The sequence below is a fragment of the Doryrhamphus excisus genome, linkage group LG10, assembly GCF_037039965.1.
Source record: "Doryrhamphus excisus strain RoL-2023G ecotype Guam linkage group LG10, RoL_Dexc_Guam_v1.1, whole genome shotgun sequence".
NCBI lineage: Eukaryota > Metazoa > Chordata > Actinopteri > Syngnathiformes > Syngnathidae > Doryrhamphus > Doryrhamphus excisus.
Window position 1 is genome coordinate 9,074,779 of NC_136366.1, and position 25,419 is coordinate 9,100,197.

General features: G+C 42.4%; 4 protein-coding genes across 6 annotated transcripts; 1 reads left to right on the forward strand and 3 right to left on the reverse strand.

The window, feature by feature from the left end:
* Positions 1-769: 769 nt before the first annotated feature.
* On the reverse strand, positions 770-2,992 carry LOC144901068 (uncharacterized). The gene is made up of 2 exons (XM_078793997.1): positions 2,561-2,992; positions 770-1,465 (listed from the first exon to the last, which is right to left on the reverse strand). The coding sequence occupies exons 1-2, from the start codon at positions 2,784-2,786 to the stop codon at positions 1,137-1,139; spliced, it is 555 nt and encodes a 184-aa protein (XP_078650123.1). The 5' UTR covers positions 2,787-2,992; the 3' UTR covers positions 770-1,136.
* A 151-nt stretch (positions 2,993-3,143) lies between these two features.
* On the reverse strand, positions 3,144-6,875 carry LOC131111757 (uncharacterized). The gene is made up of 5 exons (XM_058064125.2): positions 6,540-6,875; positions 5,793-5,926; positions 5,621-5,701; positions 5,426-5,547; positions 3,144-4,042 (listed from the first exon to the last, which is right to left on the reverse strand). The coding sequence occupies exons 1-5, from the start codon at positions 6,650-6,652 to the stop codon at positions 3,884-3,886; spliced, it is 609 nt and encodes a 202-aa protein (XP_057920108.2). The 5' UTR covers positions 6,653-6,875; the 3' UTR covers positions 3,144-3,883.
* Positions 6,876-10,721: 3,846 nt separating this feature from the next.
* Positions 10,722-20,096, forward strand: ppef2b (protein phosphatase with EF-hand domain 2b). Of its 2 annotated transcripts, XM_078793998.1 has the most exons (18): positions 10,722-10,853; positions 11,321-11,384; positions 11,457-11,474; positions 11,582-11,781; positions 12,611-12,665; positions 12,759-12,934; positions 13,018-13,132; positions 13,842-13,888; positions 13,957-14,123; positions 14,202-14,238; positions 14,704-14,853; positions 14,927-15,250; positions 15,318-15,503; positions 15,569-15,711; positions 16,651-16,757; positions 16,851-17,014; positions 17,078-17,165; positions 17,243-20,096. In XM_078793998.1, exons 2-18 carry the CDS (start codon positions 11,339-11,341, stop codon positions 17,425-17,427), a joined length of 2,208 nt encoding a protein of 735 aa, XP_078650124.1. In that variant the 5' UTR covers positions 10,722-10,853; positions 11,321-11,338; the 3' UTR covers positions 17,428-20,096. The 2 variants fall into 2 exon arrangements, with proteins under 2 accessions (XP_078650124.1, XP_078650125.1); XM_078793999.1 differs by having other exon boundaries at positions 10,749-10,853; positions 11,321-11,590; positions 11,654-11,781.
* Positions 19,617-25,163, reverse strand: nup54 (nucleoporin 54). Of its 2 annotated transcripts, XM_058064124.2 has the most exons (15): positions 25,012-25,163; positions 24,490-24,597; positions 24,125-24,208; positions 23,828-23,992; positions 23,405-23,488; positions 23,160-23,318; positions 22,489-22,709; positions 22,224-22,411; positions 21,638-21,834; positions 21,511-21,565; positions 21,163-21,256; positions 20,664-20,771; positions 20,447-20,566; positions 20,182-20,292; positions 19,617-20,095 (listed from the first exon to the last, which is right to left on the reverse strand). In XM_058064124.2, exons 1-15 carry the CDS (start codon positions 25,055-25,057, stop codon positions 19,967-19,969), a joined length of 1,869 nt encoding a protein of 622 aa, XP_057920107.2. In that variant the 5' UTR covers positions 25,058-25,163; the 3' UTR covers positions 19,617-19,966. The 2 variants fall into 2 exon arrangements, with proteins under 2 accessions (XP_057920107.2, XP_057920105.2); XM_058064122.2 differs by lacking the exon at positions 23,828-23,992.
* Positions 25,164-25,419: the final 256 nt, after the last annotated feature.

A 25,419-nucleotide genomic window follows, 5' to 3' on the forward strand; every position in this document is an offset into this window, starting at 1 on the left:
ACAAACGGCAATACCACAGCTTTACAGAATCATAGTCGGGAGTCACAATACTGATGCTACCATTGACTTTATGAATATGATTCCTATTTTAGACTTAAATGAGCAGAAATAGAGTGTCAAGCTATTCAATGAAAACTCCGGCCTCCCTCCCCTCTTGGAGCACGAGCCCAAACACGTGCGGATGAAGCTGTGTCACTGGACACTCGTTCTCGGCGGTTCTGTTCTGCTGCTGCAGGCCCACTGCCAACAGACCGAACACACACACACACACACACACACACACACACCACCTGGCTTCACTTATAATAGCTGGAGGCTCAGAGACGCTTCATGGATCAGCAAAACTGCAAGATTGTTGGTTTGTGTCAATATCACTTTTTATTGTGTTTTTTTTGTGTTGTTTGTGAGGTCATTTGCCATCCACTCATTTTAAACTTTTAAACTTAAATTTGATTAATTTTAGTAATTTCAAATAATGTAAAAAATATTAATAATAAATAAATACTACATTAATAATTAATAAATAATATTAAATTAGTTAATTCTTATTAATTAATAATAATTATTAAAAATTAATTTTAAATAATTATAATTGTAAAATATATTGAATTAGTTTTAATTAAAGCTATTAAAGTTATGTGGCCCATTGTCTCCTAAATGGCTAGTGACCTAAAATAAAGAAATAACCATCTTAACCATAAGATGGCAGTCTTCAGGCACTGACTCGCCTCTCTAAAAGTATGTATTGGGTTTCCACACAGTGCAGAGACCAAATAATTGATCCATATTTGTTTAACAGGCTTTATTGTAAGTGGCAATTATCCATATGAATGAAATACTGTACTTGTGTGTTGTAGTTCCACAGAGTAGTGATTGGTTAATGATGTTGGATTAGTATTGCAGAAAACACACTCACCTTCAACTGACCAGCGTTATTTCAGTCTATCACCAAAAATAAAATAAAATAAAATAAAAAATATAGGTATGGTGCAATAAACTGACTCTTGCATTTGAACTCATTCCTCCTCCCTTTAAATGCTCTTTAGTGCAACATGTTGTGATACAAGTGATACACAATCGCAATCCTAGCAGCACGATAGGCCCTCAAAACAACCCAATTGTGAGTGTCCCTCGTTTCATATCGGGATGGGACTTCTCTGCCAGAATGTGACGAGATAAGGCGGACATTCAAGAACGACGTTCTGCTGTGTGATCACCTCCACGCAAAACGAGGCAGCCGTCCTCCTGGGGCCGAAGTGCTCCGTGACGTCGTAGCGGAGGCCGCATCCGCTCGGGATGGTGACATGGGCGGTGTGGGCGAGCAGCGTTGAGGCTGTCGACCTGACCTGCAGTTGATCTGATGTGACCGCCGAAGTGTTGATGGGCATCACCACGTAGGCGCGTTGGAAGCTCTCGTCCATGTTGCACTTAATTTTGGTAGACCAGCAGTATTCCCCGTGGTCTCCTATGAAAGAGAAATAACGTCAGAAGGTGACTTCGCTTGCAGCTATCAGCTACATGCTGTCTGTGCCTGACCTTCAACCCACGAACCCACAACCTTCAGGTTGGGAGACGACCCCTCTACCATCTGAGCCATGCCGCCCCCATTTCCTCCCATTTGATGCCAAATGGAAGAGGAATGTTTAACAAAGCCGATAGACCAGTCTTCAAAGTAAAACTCTTAATACACAAACTAATCATCACAAACTAGGTGCCCTCGTAATTGTTAGAGTTAGGCGCTAATTTTTTTACTCATATACAAATTGCCGTACCCCACTTTAGGAACCTACATTTGACATAATTGTAATCCTAACCTCAAACCTGAGCCTAACAGTAAGCCAATAACCTTAAACCATCCATCCATTGTCCAACCATCACAGGTATGCTGGAGCCTATCCCAGCTGTCTTTGGGTGAGAGGCGGGGTACACCCTGGACTGGTGGCCAGCCAATCACAACATTAACTTTAACCTTAACCCTAAAACCCAACCCTCCCCTCTATCCCTAACGTTTACTTTTATTCCCAGTCTCTAACCCCAAACTCAACCCTACCCTCACCCCGGTCTTTAGCGCCAGCCCTAATTTATACAATTTATACCCTATCCTTATTTTAATCCTAATGTCAGTCCCAAATATCGAACCCCTAACCCAAGATTTGATCATAACAAATCTGGACAAGACTCAGACTTGACTTAGACCTTATCTTTATCCCAAAACCATGAACCTACTCTAATGCTGAACCACACCCACAAACCTAAACCTTAATTCCATCCCTAAACCTAATCTGTAATCCTAACCTCTCACTTTTAACATACTATAATCTTTACCTTAACTGAAGGCATAAATCTGGATCCTTGACCCAGCCCTAACCTTACCCTGGACACAACCATATCCTCTATCATTGATCTCTGACCCTAACCTTAACCCTCTAGCCCCAAATAAAGAACCCTTAGCCTTATCTTTTAACCCTCAACCTAAGACCTACCTCTAACCCAGATCCTCTATACTGTTCATCCCCTAAACCCATTATTGCCACAATAAGCAGTCGGTCTGCCTGCTCACCTTCATTAGAATCTTGCAGCCGAATATTCCGCTTGTCCTGCAGTAGCAGCTTCATAGCGAATGTCATACTCGTGCACTCCATCAAGCAGTCCGTCAACTGCGGCAGAGGACTGGGGAGCGGCCTCAGGTGCTTCTGCTTTCCCGAGCACTCAGTCGCCCCTGCGGCCAAAAGACGTGAGGACAGCAGCAGGCCAAAAGGCAGCCACACCGTGAAATACGTTGTCATTATTCCCTCCGGTATCAGTCAGACGGCCGGGCCCAGGTCTCACTGTCCTCTTGCAACGTTTGTTGGCTCGCTTCAGGATCAATATCTGGCTCGCACGACTTTAGACCAGAAAAAAAAAAACACAGGAATCCAGCGGCGATCGGAAAGGATAGAGGAAACAAGCACAGACAGCAAAAAAACGCCCAAGTTCCTCAAGTGCGCAACATGTTGCTCTTCTCCCAAAATGTGCGTGTTTCCTGGAGTAGGGAGCCAACATGCATTCCACAGCTATTTTAAGGGAGGAAAAATAGCTTAGAGGTTCTTACACTTCACATCACACTCTTTCTGTCGGGCATGAGAGAAGAACTATCCAGGCGGTTGATATTCTCAGCTTTTATTTTCAAAAAAGTAGAGAGAGCAGCGAGCAGTCATTAACTCAGTAACAATAAAATACCAGATTAAGTCGAGGTGCCATGGGTATATAATCGTTAAAAGGTGGTGTTAAAATGATAAATACAACAACTGGTAAATACTACTACTACTGTATAATGTATGGCCAGAGTGGAATGGAATATGTCAATAAAAACAATGATTAGGTTTTGCATTGGTTTTGTTGAGATCAAACTTTTCCATAAGAGGAAATACTACAAGAGGGGGCAAACAGGCCTGGAAGAGAGCTCTGGACATTTTTGGAGGGAACACTCAGTACCCATCAGCAACTTCAAATAGATTTTTACAGGGACAAAACAACTCGTTAATAACTCGTGTCACTTTACATATTCATTCCCGGCAAAAGTATTTAAAAAATATGTGTGTGTGTGCTCACTGCTACTTGAACTGAACAAAAAAGGTGGTGATAGTATGTAACCCCCCCCTGCTGTTGCTGTTATGGTGCTTGGTATCATCGTGTGTGACTAGAGCTCCCAAACAGGAATGCAAACTTTGAGGAAAGCCGGCAGAGGTTCCCACGCTCCGTGCTGAAGGCTCCCAGTAGGCTAAGATAACTACATTCAAACTAAAAAAGGAGCAGCATGTTATGTGGAGAGAGCAGGCCTGCACATACGCTGATGTTAGTCTGTGTGTGTACGTGTGTGTTCCGTGTAAGTTTAAAAGGAACGCTACACCTCATGAAGCTGCGGGGGGGCGGCGGCGGCGGCGGATGAGCAGCCACAGCGGCGGGGCAGATGCATGGAGGTGATGACCACGGTGTCCAACTCGTCCCTGTAGCAGACTGGGACATCTTCGTAGGAGGTGGGCTGACAACATGACGGCTGGATCTGCAGGGAGCGCAAGATAGAATCGTCAATCATTATGATGCATGCACTTTTTCGATACATTGTACACGCTACAAGCAAAAGTCAGAATTGAACAATATTTGAATAGTTTTCAATATTTAATTAAAAACGTATTGGCTGGCGACCAGTCCAGGGTGGACCCCGCCTCTCGCCCGAAGACAGCTGGGATAGGCTCCGGCACCCCCCGCGACCCTCGTGAGGAAAAGCGGCAGAAAATGAATGAATGAATGAATGAATGAATTAAAAACATAAAAAAATTAATTAAAAAAATTACAAATTAAACTGCATAATATAGTAAAATTTGATTCTACAACAAACACGTTTTTCTAAAATATTTTAACAGTTTTAACAATATGAATTATTGTTTATATTTAACATTTTTAAAGCATTAGTAGCATTTTCTTTGTTAGTTACTCTTAAACATTTTTACTTTTTTAGAAACATTAAAAACATGTTTCTGATAAATTTTTGACATTTTTGAATAAAAAATATTTAATATTTATTCCAAAATATATTTGAAATATATGTATATATTATTGATTATAATAACAATATCTTATTTTTTTAAGTGTTTTAAAATATATCTTTTAAAATGTTGTAATGTTTATTATATAATGCAATGTAATGCTTAAATAAAATTGTTCTAATTATTATAACATTATAAAAGTATTTTTCAAATATGTTCTAATGTTGTTTTCCTGAAACACACATTATTATTGGTATATTTTACTCACCAAAAAGGTGAAAATTATGTTATCATAAATGATTGTATGGTTTTTTGTAGGGTTTTTGTCATTTTGGTTTCATACTATGTATTTTTTATGTATTAAACTGTATTGAGTATTAAGTGTAGTGTCAAGTAGTTGTTGTGTTACAAATGTGTTTTTTTTAACACATTGTGCAAAGTCTTGTTGATGGTTGGAGCACTGGTACTACAACTGCGATTGTGAAAAAGGGATGACATAAGTAGAGCTGGGGTAAAGAGCCATATATGGAAGTGGGCATGGGGGAAAAGGATGGGGGACGCCCTCGATGCGGCCGTACAAGAACAGTGACAAATAAGATAATGATGAAAATCTTATGAAATATGAAAATATCACAATGAAAGTTGCTTTTAAGGTGTTATTTGTGCTGCTACATTGCATGTATTTCAGGTTGGGAAGCCTGAAACAAAACCTGAACATTTATGTTGGCAGCACACACAAGAACGCTGAGGCTTATCTATTGGCAGATGCCTCCAGTTTCAAAACACAGCGAGGTGATCTCGCCGCTGCTGGAGCCAAAAAAAAAAAAAGTCAGAGGCCATTAATCAAATGCATCTGTGGCCTTAACAGAACCGTGTATGTTAGGCAGAAACAAACAAACCTGCAAGTCAGCACCCTGGGCATCGGGCTGGGGTGGGTGACAGGGCGTGTGGGGACTGCAGGGTGCACACTGCACCACCGTGACACGGTCAGGGAAGATCATCCACGTGTCCCAGCCCAGATCTGAAAGAAAAAACATTTATTTTTTCTTTTCAACCAACAATTGAATAATATGTCTCGGAGAGGACATGCATACCTCTCATCAGAACCTCAGAGGTCACGGTGCAGCACCCAGAGATGCTCCCATCATCAGCAGACACAGAGTCGCTGGAGGAAACTGTAGAGGGAGTTTATCGTCAGCTTTCCAAGGATGTGACAGTAAAAATGTCAGAATATGTGATCACGATACATTTTCAGAAAACTCTGACCTGGCCAGGCCTTCATTCTTTCAGCAATGCTGCTCCACTGCTCAATGGCGCCCTCTGGCAGCCTGGGCTCCACCTGCAGGTTGAGGGCAGCGAGGAGTTCCTTCCTAATGGACAGCAGGGACTCTCCATGGCACCTGGACACAAAAAAAGGATAAATTATTGATTTATTTGGGTTAATTAATTTTTTTAAATAATAGGTAATGAAAATAAAAATAGAATTAAATAATCCAGCATTATTAATTAAATAAACCATATTAACTGCCATATTAAATACAAATAAACAAAGTCATAACACAGTTTGTATGTAAACTATTCACTTACTAACAAAATTGGGTTTGAGTCGGAATGAATTGTGAGCTTAAAAATGCTAATTTCATCCTAAAAGTATTCCACCATGAAACAGAACCAAAACCACATGACCAATTGAAGTCCACATCTCCAAATGATGAAAAAAAGAAGTGGAGAAACATGGTTATCTTTCTGCAATTTCATGGCCGTGCAGGAATAAAGAGAGGCTGTGTTCTATCACTCTGGCGTGCCAGATGTGCTTGCTATATCCCCCAGCAGCCCACCCTGCGTGGTGCACACTTGGAAAGACGCGCAAAGGTTAAAATGTGAAATATTACAGTAACAGGGACATGAAAAAACAGTAAAATTCCAAATACAATCCTCTTGTAGTCCACACATGAGTGTTACATCAGTAAGAAAGAAACAAGAAAAGTCCAAATCAAAGTGTGTGCTACTCACCTGCTGTTGGAGTCTCGTGGCGCTGCATCGTCTTCTTTGGGCGGCTGTAAGATGAACGCAATCGCCACAGAGGAGCACAGGAGTGCCATCATGACAACGAAGGCAAACGACATGGCAGACGTCGCTCGTGGATCTATGGATGGATGTAGGATGGATGTGAGGCTCGGCGGTGACGGCGGACAAAGTGCGCTCTGGCTGGAGGAGGAGGAGGAGACAGGCGAGACCAGACAGGGATGCTGCACAAGGTGTTGTTCGCCAGGGCCTGGGAAAGCTGGCTTTTTATCTTCCTGTACCTCTGCTTGGCCTTGAGATACTTCACATTGTTGTCCTGTCCCCTGTTCTGTGTGAAAAAGAACATGGAGGATGTGCCAGCACAGAAAGTGAGACGGAAGGAGAGAGGATTAGACAAACAAGCAGGAAATGGAGGTAGAAAACCACCCACGTGCTCTGGCCACAGAATCACCTCATAAAACATTTCATGCTGCATACTAGCCACTGAATAAAACACACGCTGGTTGGACAAATGGTGCAACTCTTAATCCATCAAAGCCTTCAGTCTTAATTCTTCATGTGAATGACACATGTACCATACCATACTCTACCATACCACACCCTAACATTCCATACCCTACTCTACCATACCATACCATACCATACCCTACAATACCATACTCTACCATACCATACCATACCCTTCAATACCATACCGTACCCTACCCTACCATACCATACCATTCTCTACCATACCCTACCCTACCATACCATACTCTACCATACCACACCCTAACATTCCATACCCTACTCTACCATACCATACTCTACCATACCATACCATACCATACCCTTCAATACCATACCATACCCTACCCTACCATACCATACCATTCTCTACCATACCCTACCCTACCATACCATACTCTACCAAACATACCCTACCATACTATACCCTACAATACCATACCATACCCTACAATACCATACCATACCATCATACCCTACCATACCCTACAATACCATACTCTACCATACCATACTCTACCCAACCATACCATACCATACTCTACCATACTCTACCATACCATACTCTACCCAACCATACCATACCATACTCTACCATACTCTACCATACCATACTCTACCATACCCTACAATACCATACTCTACCATACCATTCTCTATTATACCCTACCCTACTATACCATACTCTACCATATTCTATCATACCCTACCATACCATACCTTACCATACCCTACCATACTCTACATACCCTACCATACCATATTCTACCATTCTACCATACCCTACCATACCATACTCTACCATACCTTACCATACCCTACCATACCATATTCTACCATACCATACCCTACCCTACCATACCATACCATACCCTACCATACCATACCATACCATACCATCTGTATGCTTCTAACTTGGTAGGAACACTTGAGGGAAGGCCCTCCAAACGGATGGGTTGCCAGTCAATGACAATGAGATGATTTCATAAGACTTCCTATCTGCTCCCTGTAAAACATTCAAGCCATCTTAGAGAGTGCTGGAGACATAGTAGGTAGGGATGAGAGATGAGAGATACACGTTTGGGACACACCCCAAAAGAAGGTACCGCTAGCATCCTCAATGTAAAAAATTTTCAACTAAGATCCTACATCATTGACTTGATTCATATCTGCATAGTTGAGTATCCATTTTTGGAAAGATAAAAAAAAAAGGTGAAACCAGCACCGATAAACATTCTAAAAATATTTTCCCGTGCAGGTGACATTCAAGGACGGGATACAGAGGGAAGAAGTATAACAGGGGGGATATAAGATTCTATGCAAATATTTGGCAGCAAGAAACCAATGAGAATGATAATCACAATACTCAGCTGCTCGGACTTTCCCATGTCGCCCAAAATACATTTGTTTATTTCGGAGATAAGGAGGCCAAAATTCATCAGCAGTATTTGTGATGAGATATTGTAGCATGCGATCGCACCTGCAGTGTGGGAAGACGTCTTTCTTTGGCTGAAAAGTTGAAATGAGTGAATAAAAAAAAAAAACCTGAGTCCATTACAGCTGCATGGCACATCTTCACTTCCACTTTTGTAAACAACCTACACCTTCTTTCCGTGATTTTCTTATGCACCATTTATTGAATATGAATTACTATATCAATACAACAGGCCACTGTATATTAATTTATAAATCGTGCTGTTGTGTGGCTGAATAAGGCCTATTAATAGTCCAAAAAATGCATATTAAAAGCACAAAAACAGCTATGTGATGATATATAGTATTCTACACTGGTCACTAGGTGTCAGTAATGTTACTGTAATGTTGAGTAGACACACAAGCGTGTGATCACCGGAACAACAGGCTTTTATTACAGGGGCTCCTGTTGTGGCCGTAACCCACGCCAAACTCAAACTCAACTTAACTCCTCCAACACTGGAACACATTTACGGGGAACACACAAGTCTTATTTATGTCTTAAAAGACTCATATCCTCATATTATGGTTACTATATTTGGTAATATGAGTGACAATGTGACTATAGGGGTGTTATTTCACATCTAGAGGACTCTAATAACCTTTAAAAACATATTTAGAAGGTCGTAAACAGGTTTTCTAAGCTCCAACTACAAAAATATTTCAGTCATAAAAAAAGATTTCTACTAAATTCACCTATCATGGTTGGGTCTGGAACCAATTTATCTCAATAAATGAGGGAGTGAGCAAATAGTGTATTCTTCCAAGGTGTACCGCACTGTAACTCGTTCTTAGACCTTGTGTTCTCTTGACAAGCAAAGCTCATTAACATTAAAGCTGCAGACACATAAAGTAGCATTGTTGAAAAATAGTAAAACACGGGACCTTTAGTGACTATCAATGAACGTAAATTACATGCATGGTCAGAATGCAGGAAAGATAGAAATATCGTAGCGGTAGCCTAAAAAAACGTGACTCAATTTAACAATGCACTAGCAATACACACTAGAATTAACAACAATTGTACTCCAATGGGGACAATCCACAATTAACAAAAGGTCTCACTCTCTCACACACACACATTTGAGGGATGTGCCTCATATCAAGAGACAATGGCGTCCTTGAGCGGCAGACATCTCCCACTACTTCCTCGTCTGGTTCTGGCATCACAAAGTGCTCTTAATGTCATCACTTCACAATATAGAGCACATTCTTTTTCTTGATGCGTTATTTCAATTCCATGAAAACGGGAGTGAAACACACAATGTAATAACCGGACCTCGCTGATGATGTAGCCACTCCGCAAACGATACATTTCACACATGCCTGAGAAAGCAGTGATATGTAAGTTAGGGTGACATAAGAAACCCTTGAACAAGCGTTTACAATACTACCTTTGTTAAGTCGTTCTCTTGGTTTATGTCTGTCAGCAGGTGCTTTGATAGTACTGAATATACACCAGTATTAGGTACAGCTGCATAATCTGTATTATAGAAATGAACACAAAATAAATAAATAGACCATTATCATACACCCAGTGGTGTATGAATGCGAATGAACGCTTGGTGGTGGTCGGAGAGGCCGTGGCCGCGGCCGCGTTTCCATCAGACCACTGAGGAGCGAAGCTTCATTGTTTTGCGTACCTTAAAACCGCTCAATTGTTTGTGACAGTGTCAGTACGCAGATTAATGTAATACTGTGGTTTTTTAAATGACACTTGCAATGCGATGGCTAAATATGGCCACACATGCATCATTGTCAACTACAATGACAATAATATAAACATATTGTTAATTCATATCAAAAGTGATAATCATCTTTCAGTGTGGCCTCTCTTCAGTCATTTCAAGACATATCAATTTTGGGATTAATTGAACCCGCACTGACGATTTTTGGGATTCAATTACGGAAATTTGTGACCAGTGGCGGAGAAGGGACCAGTCACATAGAAGGGACAATAGGTTCATATTAGACCACCCTATTTTTGTTGCCATGGTTATATTTGTACAAACAACTGTACCTTTAGAAACAAGTTGTCTAATCATTTCCATGGCTTGGCCAGCGGGGTGGCCGATGGCTCCGCCACTGATTGAGTCTCAATGTTAAGGCGTTATAATGACGACTGCAAAAGTGTCGAGCAGAGACCCGCACAAGCTGCTGCCCTTTATGAGAGGCTAACTGTAGTGAGCTTTAAGCCTAATCCACTTGTTTTGTTTAAGCGATCACGGGGCGCCGACCACAGTGAGACAACACAGCCGGGCCAAGAAGATGGGAGATTTTACAGAGAGATTTTCGCCCCTGTGAGGACGTGAGAAGGATCAGGTAAAATCTAGTTGGGCTATTGATGATGATTATGTTTCTTTTAAAAACTTGCTCAAATATTGGTAACTGGACTTGGATGGGCTGCACGGCGGACGAGTGGTTAGTGCGCAGACCTCACAGCTGGGAGACCAGAGTTTAATCCCACCCTCGGCTATCTCTGTGTGAAGTTTGCATGTTCTCCCCGTGCATGTGTGGGTTTTCTTCCACATTCCAAAAACATGCTAGGTTAATTGGCGACTCCAAATTGTCCATAGGTATGAATGTGAGTGTGAATGGTTGTTTGTCTATATGTGCCCTGTGATTGGCTGGCAACCAGTCCAGGGTGTACCCGCCTCTCGCCTGAAGACAGCTGGGATAGGCTCCAGCGACCCTCGTGAGGATAAGCGGTATAAAATGAATGAATGAATGAATGAATGGACTTAGATCGTATCAGTGTGAGAAAGATTGAGTATGTCTGTCTTGGACAGGGAAAACAGCAAAGGATCATGGGATGTGGCATGAGGAAAGAGCACCCCAAGCAATGTGACAGAGGTGACACCATTGTTGGTCTTTAGAAAGTTCTTATTTCTCACATGAACGTAACGTTGTTCCCACCTTTCCTAGTGAGCCTTTCGGTTCCAGGTAAATGACTTCATTCCATCATAATGAATTTCATGGTAAATAGAAATATATATATATATATATGTGTGTGTTTAACACAAGTATATGACTTTATGCGCTCCTTCAAGCTGCCACCGGTGAGTGTGATCTCAGCAGTTTAGAGATAAATGTTTGTTTTTTAAATACCTCTTTCCTCTTAGCAATTAGAGCAGCTCTGCTGATCCAACGCTGGTATCGTCAGTATGTCGCTCGGCTGGAGATGAGACGCAGATGCACATGGAACATCTTTCAGTCTATTGAATACGCAGGAGAGCAAGACCAAATCAAGGTTTGTCACCAGCAAATACTAAACAACAAACACTTTTACACCCACTAATGTGATGTAGATTTAAAAAATCAGCTCAAACAAAGACAACAATAGCCGTGGTTCTCAACTGGTTTGGGTTGCAGGACCCACCATCACCGCTCAATGGTATCGGCGACGCAAATGACAATTTTTTCAACTCAAACTTCTCAAAAATCTTCTATTTAGAGGAAGTATTTGCAACACAAAGTGAGCAGCAGTGGTGAGACCCTGTCCTTCAGATTTAGACGCTTGATGGGTCCACAGCGAACATTCTCAGTTTCCATCCATGCATATTTTTTTTCTGAGTGGTCGAGATCCAACCTACTTTCTTTCTGAACCATCACAGATAATACACTAAACTAGGGGTCGTGGGCCGCATTGAGTTAACAAAATTGTCTGGGGGGACCAGAAGACATATTTAATAATAATAAATTTTTATTTATTTATTTATTTTTATTTTACACAAACACTATTTTATGCTTATAAAATAAATTTTCCTTGAATTAGTGTGTACCTAAAAAAAAGTGTTCTACTATCAGCTGCATGTTCTCATGTCTCTTTTTTCAGGAGCACTTTAAACATCAGCCCACATCAAACTATGTAATTTAATTTCACAGTTTTGTTGTTGTTTTTTTTACTAAATAAGACATGCGACTTGCAAGTCATGTTGCTAGTTTGTATGTTAAAAGTTGAAATACTTAGAAAGCAACTGGCGGGCCGGATTCAAACGCTTGGTGGGCCGCATGTGGCCCCCGGGCCATAGTTTGCCCACCCATGCACTAAATCTTCCCATTGTCTGTTGTCCTTGCAGCTGTACAATTTCTTTAGTTTCTTGATGGAGCACTTCACCCCAGCCAGCAGTGAGCGTAAGACCTCTGATGGCTGTGATAAGCTTATCTCCACTCAAATGTAACTAAACATCTGACAATAATGCTCCTGTTGTCTGACTTTTCATTCAGGAAAGCTAATTTCACACATTTTCCGTGAGAACCAAGTCTGCCGTGACATGGAGTGGGAGCATTATTTTTGCTACAAGAGCATCGAGGTGCCAGATGGTTACACGGGCCCACGGCTGACCTTCCCCATGACCTTCTGTGGAGTGTCCAAGCTGGTGGAGGCCTTCAAGCACAAACAAGTAGGCACATGAGCCAAGACATTAAGCGGAGGAATGGAGTCCTTACTATTGAGTGGTTTTGACCAACTATTCCCCACCAGTAGCAGCTCCATGCTCGCTATGTTCTGCAACTTCTTGGGGAGACTTGGCAACTGTTGCGGATCCTTCCAAATATCAACCACGTCTCCATATGCCATACCAGGGAGCTAACTATATGCGGTACGTCGCACCAAGCATCACATTTGCAACTAGATTGACTTTTGCCAAGGCCATAAAGAATAAAAAAGTGACTTTAGCAAGGCTACTTCCTGGTTCATGGGAAATGTACATAAGCTCACTGTATTATAGTCATAGCCTGTTCTAGTTTTTTTTACATAGATCTGTCCATTTTTTTTCTACATTTACTTACTGGTACTTATAAAATTGCACTTCTGGTTGGATGATAACTGCATTTTGTTGCCCTGTACCAGTGACATGAGCAATAACAATAAAGTAGAATCTAATCTAACCTAATCTAATCTAATCTAATCTAATCTAAACTGTTACACATGAATGGATGTTGCTATTAACCCTTAAAAGATCTGATTACATTTGGCATTGAAACTATTAGATATATTGGAGCTATGTAAACACACTGGCCTATAAGGGTTCAATTTCCCCAAATATAATTATCATTTTATATGTGCTATGTGGTTAAAGAAGCAAAATTATGAGTATATAATACAGGGTTAATCAAAAGGAATGAAGTGATTGCATCAACTAATCAATACAAATGTTTTTGCCTCTTCCCCTTCCATAACTTCTTGTAAAATGTGTAATTTCCAGATTTGTGCTAAAGTACACATAATACAACCCAACCATTTGGTAACATGTTACGAGTGTTGCCATCCAATAAAAGCTGAATGCATTATTATGGATGCATTTACAGGCGATTTACACGGACACCTTGAAGATCTACTGCTGATATTCTACAAGGTACTCATATTTGCACAAGAACCATCCTGTCGAATTGTTCCGTTTTCTAACATCGCCAGTATGTCCAGAATGGGTTGCCTTCATCAGAGAAACCATACGTGTTCAACGGCGACTTTGTAGACCGGGGCAAAAACTCGTTAGAGATCCTGCTCATTCTCTTTGGGTTCCTGCTGGTTTATCCTAACAACGTCCATCTGAACCGGGGGAACCACGAGGATCACATTGTTAACCTCAGGTACATCATCATATTAAATTCTTAAATGCTTTGAAACCGAAGGCCGTAAACTTGTGGTCTTGTCGTGTGGTCTTACAGATATGGGTTCACCAAAGAAGTTCTAGGAAAATACAGGGTAGGTGTTCATGTTTTGTGGCTTTAATGTACATTCAAATATTCACTCACAAGTCAATGTTAGGTGTTGTACTACTGCTGGGTGGGAGGCCTTAATTGCATAACTTGCTACTTGTATGTATTTTGTCTTCAAATGTTACTGGCTACTACGTGTGTGTGGGCGTGAAGGGCTGATTTATTGTACATAAGCCAGACTGACCAAGGAAGGAGCAGGCAGCAAGGTCAAAGATAACATAATAAAGCTAAAAATAGGGCATTCTTGCTGCAAAATGTAACAGAGTCATCCTTGGCCCTTGGTCTATTAGTCCTTGAGGAAGTGAAAATCACCCCGGTAGGTTTGGCTGAGTCCTGATCCACACCGGAAAGACAGAGTATCACCATGCTGTCACTGGATTTTGACAAAACACAAAATCTTCTCTTGCATCAAAAGCCTTTGTTTGAAAAAGCATTCTAAATTGTTTTATAGGTGCATGGTAAAAAGATCTTAAAGCTCCTCCAGAAGATCTTCAGCCGGCTGCCCCTGGCCACAGTAGTGGATCACAGGGTTCTCATTGTGCATGGAGGGATCTCTGACTGCACAGACCTGAATGTAATAGCCAGACTGGACAGACACAAAGTAAGAAAGCCCAACGGCATCAACAAACAATATGTACTGATCTATTAAACATTTATTTTGGGAATTTTGACAGTACGTGTCCACTCTGAGGCCTCCTAAGCAAAGCCTTCAAAGTGCTAGCAGTAGAAAAACAGACGACAACTGGGATGAGAAACCAGCAGAAAGTCGACGTCGGGTATATTCCCTGACTCAGGTGAGATCCACTCCAACTCATAAGCATGACCTTCCACGCCGCTCGCTTCAAAACCTGCCTCAACGGGACCAACTGCACTGGTCAGTGGAGATGGAGTTGAAGAAGAGGCGGAGACAAGCTGGTTTTGACCAGTCGTATGGAGACCTAAATAAATCTGACTTTGACTCTGGTGACACCGAGAACGACGACCCTGAGTGGAAGCAAGTAAGAAGAAATTCCACTATGTGTCAGTTATTTGCAGTTTGGTGGCTTACTAGTGGATTTAACCCAGGTAGTGGACCTGCTGTGGAGTGACCCAATGCCTCAGAACGGCTGTATTCCCAATGAGGTGCGAGGCGGAGGCTGCTACTGGGGCCCGGATGTCACGGAGGATGTTTTGGGACGACACAACCTGCAGCTTCTCATCCGCTCACACGAGTGCAAACAAGACGGCTATGAATTCTGTCACAATCGGAAGGTGAGTACACCACGAGAAGCAAGACAACCAACATTTAAACCACAGGCGCATTCTACCCCTTGCAGGTGCTTACTATATTCTCAGCTTCCAACTACTACGAAGTAGGCAGTAACAGAGGAGCCTACATCAGGATGGGCCCTGACCTCAACCCTCACCTTGTTCAGTATCAAGCCAGCAGGACATGCAGGGAGCGAACCCTGCGACAAAGGTTTGATGGAACTACTAAAACCGTATTGACCCGAATATAAGACGATCAGTCTTCTAGTCTAGGTTTGTAGTCTAGTCTACATACTGTAGTTCGGCTGCATCTTTCCAAGTCAAAGATGTGTGTGACAGGAAGAAAAGATGAGACCGGATTGAGGTGTGGAGAAAGAATTTGGTGCCACCTGCTGGCTTACATTTATAACGCTCTCGACCCTGCATATAAAAAGGCTAGTCTTTTTTCGATGTGAGAATTATATATATTATTCATTCATTCATTTTCTACCGCTTTTTCCTCACAAGGGTCGCGGGGGTGCTGGAGCCTATCCCAGCTGTCTTTGGGCGAGAGTCGGGGTACACCCTGGACTGGTGGCCAGCCAATCACAGGGCGCATATAGACAAACAACCATTCACACTCACATTCATACCTATGGACAATTTGGAGTGGCCAATTAACCTAGCATGTTTTTGGAATGTGGGAGGAAACCGGAGTACCCGGAGAAAACCCACGCATGCACGAGAGGGAGAACATGCAAACTCCACACAGAGATGGCCGAGGACCCTTGTCTCCTAGCTGTGAGGTCTGCGCGCTAACCACTAGACTGCCGTGCCGCCCCTATATATATGTATATATATATATATATATATCATATTCGGGTCAATATAGTACTTTAATAGTACTCTTCCCCTTGGGTTGGGGGTTCTGGGTAGGAGGGGGCTCATGTCACCTGAGCGGTTGTGAGGAATCAGTGCTTTGCTCAAGGACACACAGTACTTGAGAAGCAACCTGGCATCTCCCAAAAGTGCATCCAAAGTCAGTTTCTCCAATTTCCACAAACACAACACTAGATCCAAACCAGATTTATGCAGCACTTCTCCATTAAGGGTTTATTCATAGATACTTCAGAGGATTAATACACTAATGAATGTCTGTCTTTCCTGTTAGTGTCGGGTGGACAGAGAGGTCGGCCCTGCGAGCACTGAGGGAACAATTGTTCGTCCATAAATCGGATCTCAGCAGTGCCTTCCAAGAGTTTGATCCAAACAACACGGGTATACGTAACCATGCAGGACACAACAGTAGCGTACTAGTTCAACAGCACTTCGCAGCAGCATCATTCTGCAATAGCTGCTCTCTGTTGCCAGGGTTGATCACTGCGCGCGACTGGGCCAGTGCCACACAGAGCGTCCTGAAACTGGGTCTACCCTGGAGGGTTCTGCGTCCTCAGCTTGTGAGCAGCACCAAGCAGGGAATGGTGGACTACCAGCAGTGGATAAGGGAGCTCTCATACACGGAGCCTCATTTAGAGGTATCTATGATTGTTATTAGAACATCTACAAGGAAAACATTTCCTTTTCAATCTTCCGAACAGATCTCAGACACTAGCATCCTCGAGACCATGTACAAGAACCACTCCAACCTTGAAACCATCTTCCGGATCATAGACACAGACCACTCGGGTGTGTATGATTCTTTGTAACCATCCCTACGTGTTGTTACTGCATTGAACAAATTCGTCTTTGCTCTCCCATTCCAGGTCTGATCTCCCTGGAGGAATTTCATCAAACCTGGAAACTGTTAAGCTCACACCTTAAGATGGACATCAGCGACAAGGCCGTGGAGGACTTGGCTCACAGCATCGACTTCAACAAGGATGGGGTCATCGATATCAATGAGTTCATGGAGGCGTTCCGCCTGGTGGGGGTCTCTACACAAGAGTAGGCAAAGCTGAGAAGTTTGGATTGGCACGTTTTCAAGGATAAAAATGGGAACATTATAGGGACTCTAATGCAAAGTTTTCCATATTGTTGATGCCGTTTGTTGAACAGCATGCTCTCAGGGTCGTGTACATTTGGAAACGTTACCTTTTAGAATGTTGACGTCCACCATGATGCTATTTCTGTTGTCTACGCTGGTGTTTCAAGAAAAAACAGATTGGAGTATGTCAATAACAGATCTTGTTGATTAGGCACAGCTGCATAATGTATTACGATCCAGTGTTTTTACAATTTTAGTTACCTTATTTTGCATCAGAAACAGCTCATTATGAAGTGAAGGTCTACACCTGTCTAAAATTACAATATGAAATGGATTTAAATTGTAAATATGTATTAATGAAATTACTTATTTGGATATTTAATGATCAATTTTAAAACCTATGACTAATATTGTTAAATACACATTTGCACGTGTATCTAGAGAGATTCACTTGAGTCACCAGTCACAGTGCATGGGCCCAAACTAGCACATTCTCTATAAATTGTGAATCGGGTTTTTGCACCACAAACTACAGACCCAACGTTATTTTTTTTTTTACATTTTTCAATAGTTATTATTTTATTATTACAATGACTTAAATATTTAATTATGGTAACATATGTTGTGGATGTGTATAAGCAAATACAGCAGATAGCTGACCAATCACCTGCACATTAGCAAAGGACTTGATTGACTACAGAGCATTGAATATAAAGTTTAAGAAAACAATAGAGACCTTCAGAAATAATCTCTGTGGAAGCAGCTTAATCCACTCTTCTGCCTGCCATCTGTGGTTCATCAGGGCGGGGGTGTGAATCCGCAAAGCGAATCCTATCAAGTGAAGCCGTACTTTGATGAGATGTTGGAAAAAGCTCGCCTGAGGAGGTAAACATGGCGGACGTGAGGTGACTGTAAGCATTGTAACATTTAAGTTCACATTCCCTGGCAGAAGCATCAAAATGTCTGCAACAAATTGGAGTGTTTTGCTCACAAACATAAAAGTTCCATTTGGAGAGGAGTCAACAAGGCCGACATCATTTCTACTGTGAAACACAGAAGTGGTTCGCTGATGTTTTGGGGATACGTGAGCGATACGTGATGGCAAGATGAAAGAAGCATGTTATCGGATAAAATTTGCACTTATCAGACTGGACACCTACGTGTGGGATACACACTTGGCTGTTGTAACATAACAATGATCCAAAACACAAAACCAAGCCAACCCGTCCTTGGCTACGGCGGAAAAAAGTGAAGGTTCTGAAGTAGCCTTCTCAGTGTCCTGACCTCAATATATTTTAGCCACTTGTGGGAGAGCTCAACAGTGCAGTTCATGCAAGGCGGTCCAAGAATTTACAGAACTGAAGGCTTTTTGTCGAGGATAAAGTGTCTCGTCTACAATGACCACAAAAGACGTCCAACGCTGTCATTGATGTTAAAGGGGACCTATTATGCTTTTGCCACTTTTCTGACCAATAAAAGTAGTGAGAATGTAATATTCTTGTGTTAAACGATGTCCAAGTTTCAGATAATGAGGTTTGCACATTTGGAAGTGAGCCCTGAAAGAAATTTGAGATGGCTCAAAATGCTTGGTTTCAAAAGGCGTGGTAAAACCGCCCGTTTGTGATGTCAGAGGGGCGGACTTCCTTGCATATAAACTCGCCGCTCTCCACTCATTTTTTTCATCTATTATGATCCCCAGAAATGTATTTTCCCTCACCCTTTCAATGTCTGCACCGTCTATTTATATTTGCTCATACGTGTCCTTTCTATTAAAACAGACAAGCACAAATCCAAGGAAATACAGCTGGAATAGGTGCAGATTCTGGAAAATCTAATACATTTTCTGTGCAGATTATTGTGTGTAGCTGCTCTATTGGAGTCCACAACTCAATACAAATGGCCGAAAAACGAGCATAACAGGTCCCCTTTAAACAGGGCAACAAATGCTATTAAGTACTAGAGTATGCAAATATTTGATCAGGGTAATTATGGTTTGATAATAAAAGGCTTCAACAACCTTACCATGAGTGAATTAAAAACTTTCATATTTTCACTAATATTCTCTGAAAAATGACCAAGAACCCAAATTCTGCCAGGGTATGTCAATTTATGAGCCTATCAAAAGGGAAAAGATGCAGCAGAGAGGTAAAAGGTTTCAACCGAAATGACATTTTAATAACATTCTAATATAAAAGCAATACAAAGATGTATATACAAATGTCTTTCAATCAACACATCCTTTCACTCCAGGTCAAAGTCTCATATCCATAATTTGATTTGACATGAAGGCTATTAATAGGCACTGTAAGCTTTCTTTAGCAGTCCAGAAACCACAGATTAGTCAGTAATTGAACCTGCAAACAAATCTAGTCCCACACCGTCTCCCAGTTGAAGCAGCGTGATTGATACGTACATCTGTGGGTGACACATCTGTGAATGGATATTGACTGTTTGTGTGCGTGAGTGTGTGTGTGTGTGTGTGTGTGTGTGTGTCTTGCTCGGCTCAACTCAGGATGCCACCTCGTACATGTCCACCGTCACTCAGTCCGTGCTCGATGAGTTTGATGTCTTCCAAGTCGTCTTTGATGACACTGATCAAGTGACTTAAGCCATCCTGCTGCTGTTTCAAGTGCTGAATAAAGAAACGCACACAAACATGTCAATACGGACCCTTACAGGGAGACGGACAATGTCAAGATGTGGCAGTAAAACACTCACTTGTTTGATTTCTCGGAGCAGGTCGGCATCAACGCTGTAGCGTTCCTCCGATCGCACAGCGCCAAAGTGATTCTGCATTCGGATTTGGGACATCAGCTCATTCAAGCGACCCTGAAGAGGATTAAAAACGATATCTATATTTGAAATACTTGTCAAACTTCATGCTTCTGTCAAAACTCCAGTCCATCTGCCAATGACCTGAATACATGCTAACAAAAAGAGTCCAAACATTAGTATTAAAACCTAGTTGTACACGAAAACCCACCTTGAACTGTGTGGGGGCGTTGAGTTCCGACTGAATGGTGTCCAGCTGCACCCTGAGGTGCTCCTCGTCCACCTGGATGGCGTAACCGCTTTTCCTCTGAATCTCCTGTTTGATCAACACCTTTGCAGGGAAAAGGGGGTGACGTGGAGCAATTAAAAGCAGGGAAAACAATGGTGGAACCAACGGGAAAGGATAGTGTGCTGGTGCTAGAAGGTACCTGCAACACCCTGTGAGAGAGATCCATCAGCTTCCGCTTGTATTGGGCGATCTTGGCCACTGTGGTGGCCTGGTTCTTCTGAAGCTCGCTGATGTCATTGGAGACAATCTATAAAAAGTATGTTTAGAAGTTGAACCACATTTTAGATATTAAAAGCAGATAACTCATAACCTCAATCTAAATATATCATGTTTATCGCTGTAGTTTGCGTTTCTGTACCCGTTCATTTTGGGTCATCCATGTAGCTAAATACAAGTAAGAGTTGGTGGCGGCTCATCGATAAGCACCCGCCTTAGTGACTTAAAAAGTCTACATGCTTATAGACTATGGATTTAGAGCACAGACAGGACCTAGACGCTCTACCGAGATCATCAGATGTTTGCTACAAATGTATGGCTGTGTGGGCAACCTATACACGCTGTAGCTGCAAATATGTCATGTTGGTTGAAACCGTCTTGGTTTGTTATCACATTTTGGTAAAGAGGGCAAATAGACGTACGTCAACTCTGGTCTGGTGCTGCTTGGTCATCTGCTCCTGGATCTGCAATCGACGAAGCAGTTCTTTAAAGCCCACCATCGGCACTGGGATCAACCTGGAGACAAATATGGGAAGTGTCCATTAGTGGGGGTAGTGAAGTATCACAGATACGTAAATGAATAGCCATTGTTTCCCAATATGGCAGAGTCATTTTAACATGTGAGATTCACAAGACCACATGGAAATCTTGTGATAGAAGTGGCTTAAATATTCAACCGGCGAGAACATAAACAAACCAACTGGCAACATTTTACACACACGTCTGAAATGCTGGTAGTGTAAGACAGGGCCCCTTTAAAAAGAACTTACTTCTCTGGGTCAGGATTGTCCACCTTAGCCTGCTCCCAAATGATGGGGTCTACCCCTGTTGTAGACAAATGGCACTCAGTAAAAACAGACAGACAGAAGGAAATGGGTCCAGCATAGATGTGTTCACCTGCGGGGGCGCTCTGGAGTAGCTGTTTGAGCTGAGCAGGTGAGAGCTCGGTGCGTGTGACCGACATGGCTACGCCCAGCTGTGTGAGCTGCACCTTGATGTTGGCCTGCTCCAGGTAAGCGAAGAGTGTTGAGGCGGGAATGCGCTTCGAAGTGCCATTGGGGGAGCGCTCCACCACATAAATGATCACCTCCGTCCTGGGCAAGAGAGGAAGATGATGGTTTCATATGAAACATGAAGGGCACACTACGGCCTGCAAAATCAGTGTGAACTGTGGCCTTCATAGTTTGCTTTGTCTGAAAAACAGGCTGTTTTTCCCTAGTCTATTCTCACTGCATGTATTTACATACAATTATGCGATAAAATGCAAAAAATTTATGAATATTTCCCATGTTCAGCCAATATATAAAAATTATTTTACAAAAAACAATAGGCTTTCTTCATGTAATCAAGTAATAAGGTGATATTTTGTATACACCGGTACCTCCCTGTTATAATGTGACATATAAAATATACAAAAACTGCAGTCAGGTCAGGAATTTCCACACACATGAACCTATGCAAAAGAAAACAGATGGAAACATACTGGTCGTTGGGCAGGGACCTGACGCCATCAACGTTGACGCTCAGCGTCTGGTTGCTTCCCAGTACCTTGTGCAGCGACTCCACCAGCTGCTGCTGCTGCACTCGCACATCAGCTTCCTTTTTGTTGAGGACCAAGGCCACTAAACCATCCTCATCCTTACTGACCGGCACACAGCTGTATCCCACAGCCTGAGTGGGATGTGCACAATAAAAACAGCTCAGGGATATAATCAATCAAGCCAACGGCAGTTCTCCGAACGCCCTACCTTGAACCTGCAGAAGGGGTTCTCTTGGTTGAAATCCACTGCTGGGTTGTTGTTGCTGAAGTAGCCCTTCCCTGTGCCCCAGTAGGCCTGCAGCTGGTTCCATTTGGCCAGAATGGAGTCACGCTCGTCTCCCAACAAGGTGGGTGCTGACAGCGCTGTCACCTGCTGGTACAAGTGGTTGGGCTGAGCCTGCTGCTGGGCTGGCTGTCCGAACAAGCCTCCTGGCAAGCAGAAAGTAGTCTACCTCTTTACCAAATAAAGGACAGTTATCATAGTCAATATCTATTAATACGCATCTGAGATAAGCACTTATGATCTGTTTGCCGTATGAATGTACGGATCAAAGAATTCCCAGTCACTTTTTGCCATTATAGTCCACTGTCCGCTGGGAAAAACATTTGCTGTGTGTGGCAGTTGGCACACTGCTGACACCTACAGGATCTGAGTTTTTACATTAGCGTTATACTGTATTGTGGTGGTTTTTCATGTCATCAGTAACTATCAATTTGGCATTATTAGGTTTGACTACATTTCACTGAGGTGTCAGCATACATAGGTTAGTAACTATGTTGACATAAGTCAAATGTAATGGAGGAATAATGCAATAAGCAACGTATGATTGACAGACATGACATTACGCAATCTGTCGTCTGCAGATTGTGAGCACTCACCTTGCTGCTGCTGAGTGGGTTGGAGACTAAAGCCACCAAACCCACCCAGAGTTGTTGTTCCTAGTCCAGTTCCAAATCCGGTTGTCCCGGTTGCCGTTCCAGCACCGAGGCCCGACGAGAAACCAAAACCTTTGTTCTGAGCGTTACCAAACAAACCTCCTAAAAGCAAACATAGGATATAAAGCACAGAAACCAATGTTTCCATACATTTATTTGTTTGAGGTGGCGCCACCATGATGCATTACCTGTTGCGTTGCTAGAGGGGGCGAAGCTAAACGTGGAACCCGGTGCAGCGGCAGTCGTCGTTGTCCCAAAGCCACCAAAAGTACCTGTGTAGCAGATGAATCACGACAAATAAGTAATAGTAAAGGGTAGTAAAGACACTGATAGTAGAACTCAAGACATGTTCAATGACTAATTCAAACAAAAACTATGAATTTGAATCATTCATAAGGTGCAATCAATGTCAAAGTGCAACATTGGTCTTGTGTCTTACAAAGGTGAGTCAAAGTATGAGTGTACTGACACATCTCCTCATGCAAACAGCAATGCATGACGTTCAATGAGATAAAAATCACATGAGATGAAGATGCACTACATCACACAGAGGTCAAAAACATGGATGACAACTGTACCGATTAAAATAAAATCACAAGGGGGTCATCTACCTGTGCTAGCAAGGCTATTACCAAAATTGAAAACAGTCGCAGTGGTGGACGCTGTACCGAAGCAGCCTGCATTAAAACCGACCGCTGCTGGGTTGGCATTTAAACCGAACCCCCCAAAACTAAACCCACCAGCCGTGGTGCTTCCAGCTCCCAGCCCCCCAAATCCTGCAACCGAGCAGAGGTGGGCAGCGAGAGGGAGAGAGTGACACAATTTGGCGTTAAATGACAACAGCTAAGACGAAAATATGAAAAAGAATTATCATAAAAAGCAACACTTTAGAGTAACGGGTTACGTACCTGTGCTGCTGGAGCCAAAAGAAAACCCTGTAGCTGGTGCGGTTGCAGTGGTAGTTGCAGTGCCAAAACTGGGAGCTGTGAGAGCTGCAATCAACATAATATGAAGAACGGGATTACAAGAAACCTTGGTGATGCTAATTCATATGGAGGAGGAGGACAAGTGGTGAAAAAATGGATGGATGTAGAATAAGGGGCCAGGGAAAACAACAATACTACATGAATCAATACATTGAATTTGGAGACTAGGCTGAGATATTAATATAATAAATTTACAGATAAAAATCTGGTAATTTTGCAAGTATAATGTAAATGTTGGTGAATGAAGTCCCAGCTGCGCATGCGCCAATCGATAAAGGCTCACTTACTGCCGAATCCTGAGGAAGCGGTGGTGGTGGTAGCCGGCGTGCCAAAGCCAAAAGCTGTTGATGCTGTGGTCTTTGCACCGAACGAACCGAACGAAAATCCGGACGAGTCTACAAATGAAAATAGAGCGTTGTTAATGTGAGGTGTCATTGTTAAATCTCGCCATTCCATCGTAAAACAAACGCACAAGAGTGACTACCCTTCATGCCATTAGCTTAGTCAACGTGAGCATTAGCTGGCCAGTGAACGCTATTTCAGTAAAAAAAATAAAATAGAAAAATGTGTAGGAATAAAGCAGACAGTTCTCAATGCTATATACTTATGCAGGACTTTAATTTTCAGTTTATGGTTGGCCGGCTGTGAAAACAGCACATTCTCGGTTGATCCCTCTCGCTTAAACCCACCGTTAGCTTTTATTCACGAGCATTCGAAGTCTTATCAAGAACGAGCTATCATTACAAATCCTGGTGTGAGTTTTCCAACAAGTCATAAACCAATTCCCGTACAAACAATGAAAGTCTTACTTGCTGCTGGGTTAGTGGCGGCAGCGCCGCCAAAACTGAACGCCATGTTGGCCAAAGATATGAGAGCGTCGCTATGATGTTGACGACTGTCACTGTTGTGCTTCTTCTCATTCTTTTACTCGCTGGTGCTTCTCTCACACAACACGGGGACTCAGTACCGCCCCCTACAGCCCGTGCTTGGTATGACTGCAATAGCTTTATTTACACCTTCATACAGACAAAACAAAAAGCGAGCTAGGATTATTTTAACCACCAAAAACGTATATTTCCCCATATTTGCACACAGCAAACAACATAAAAGCAATGGTGAGTGATGACGTCATACCACGGACAAGATTATGAAAGTTTTAATTACTATAGGTGGCCCATCAGAAATCACGTAGGACGTCATTAAAATATAACTGTAAT

Coding starts and splice junctions, on each gene's coding strand:
- LOC144901068 (XM_078793997.1), bottom strand. CDS start 2,786: ATGACAACGTATTTCACGGTGTGGCTGCCTTTTGGCCTGCTGCTGTCC. Junction 1,466..2,560: donor GCTGCAAGATTCTAATGAAG/GTGAGCAGGCAG, acceptor TCTCTTTCATAG/GAGACCACGGGGAATACTGC.
- LOC131111757 (XM_058064125.2), bottom strand. CDS start 6,652: ATGTCGTTTGCCTTCGTTGTCATGATGGCACTCCTGTGCTCCTCTGTG. Junction 5,927..6,539: donor CCACGAGACTCCAACAGCAG/GTGAGTAGCACA, acceptor TTTTGTGTCCAG/GTGCCATGGAGAGTCCCTGC. Junction 5,548..5,620: donor CTCTGAGGTTCTGATGAGAG/GTATGCATGTCC, acceptor TTTTTCTTTCAG/ATCTGGGCTGGGACACGTGG.
- ppef2b (XM_078793998.1), top strand. CDS start 11,339: ATGGGATGTGGCATGAGGAAAGAGCACCCCAAGCAATGTGACAGAG. Junction 12,666..12,758: donor CACCCCAGCCAGCAGTGAGC/GTAAGACCTCTG, acceptor CTTTTCATTCAG/GAAAGCTAATTTCACACATT. Junction 14,854..14,926: donor CCAGACTGGACAGACACAAA/GTAAGAAAGCCC, acceptor GAATTTTGACAG/TACGTGTCCACTCTGAGGCC.
- nup54 (XM_058064124.2), bottom strand. CDS start 25,057: ATGGCGTTCAGTTTTGGCGGCGCTGCCGCCACTAACCCAGCAGCAA. Junction 22,412..22,488: donor ACCCCTTCTGCAGGTTCAAG/GTAGGGCGTTCG, acceptor CATCCCACTCAG/GCTGTGGGATACAGCTGTGT. Junction 20,096..20,181: donor TGCTCCGAGAAATCAAACAA/GTGAGTGTTTTA, acceptor TTCTTTATTCAG/CACTTGAAACAGCAGCAGGA.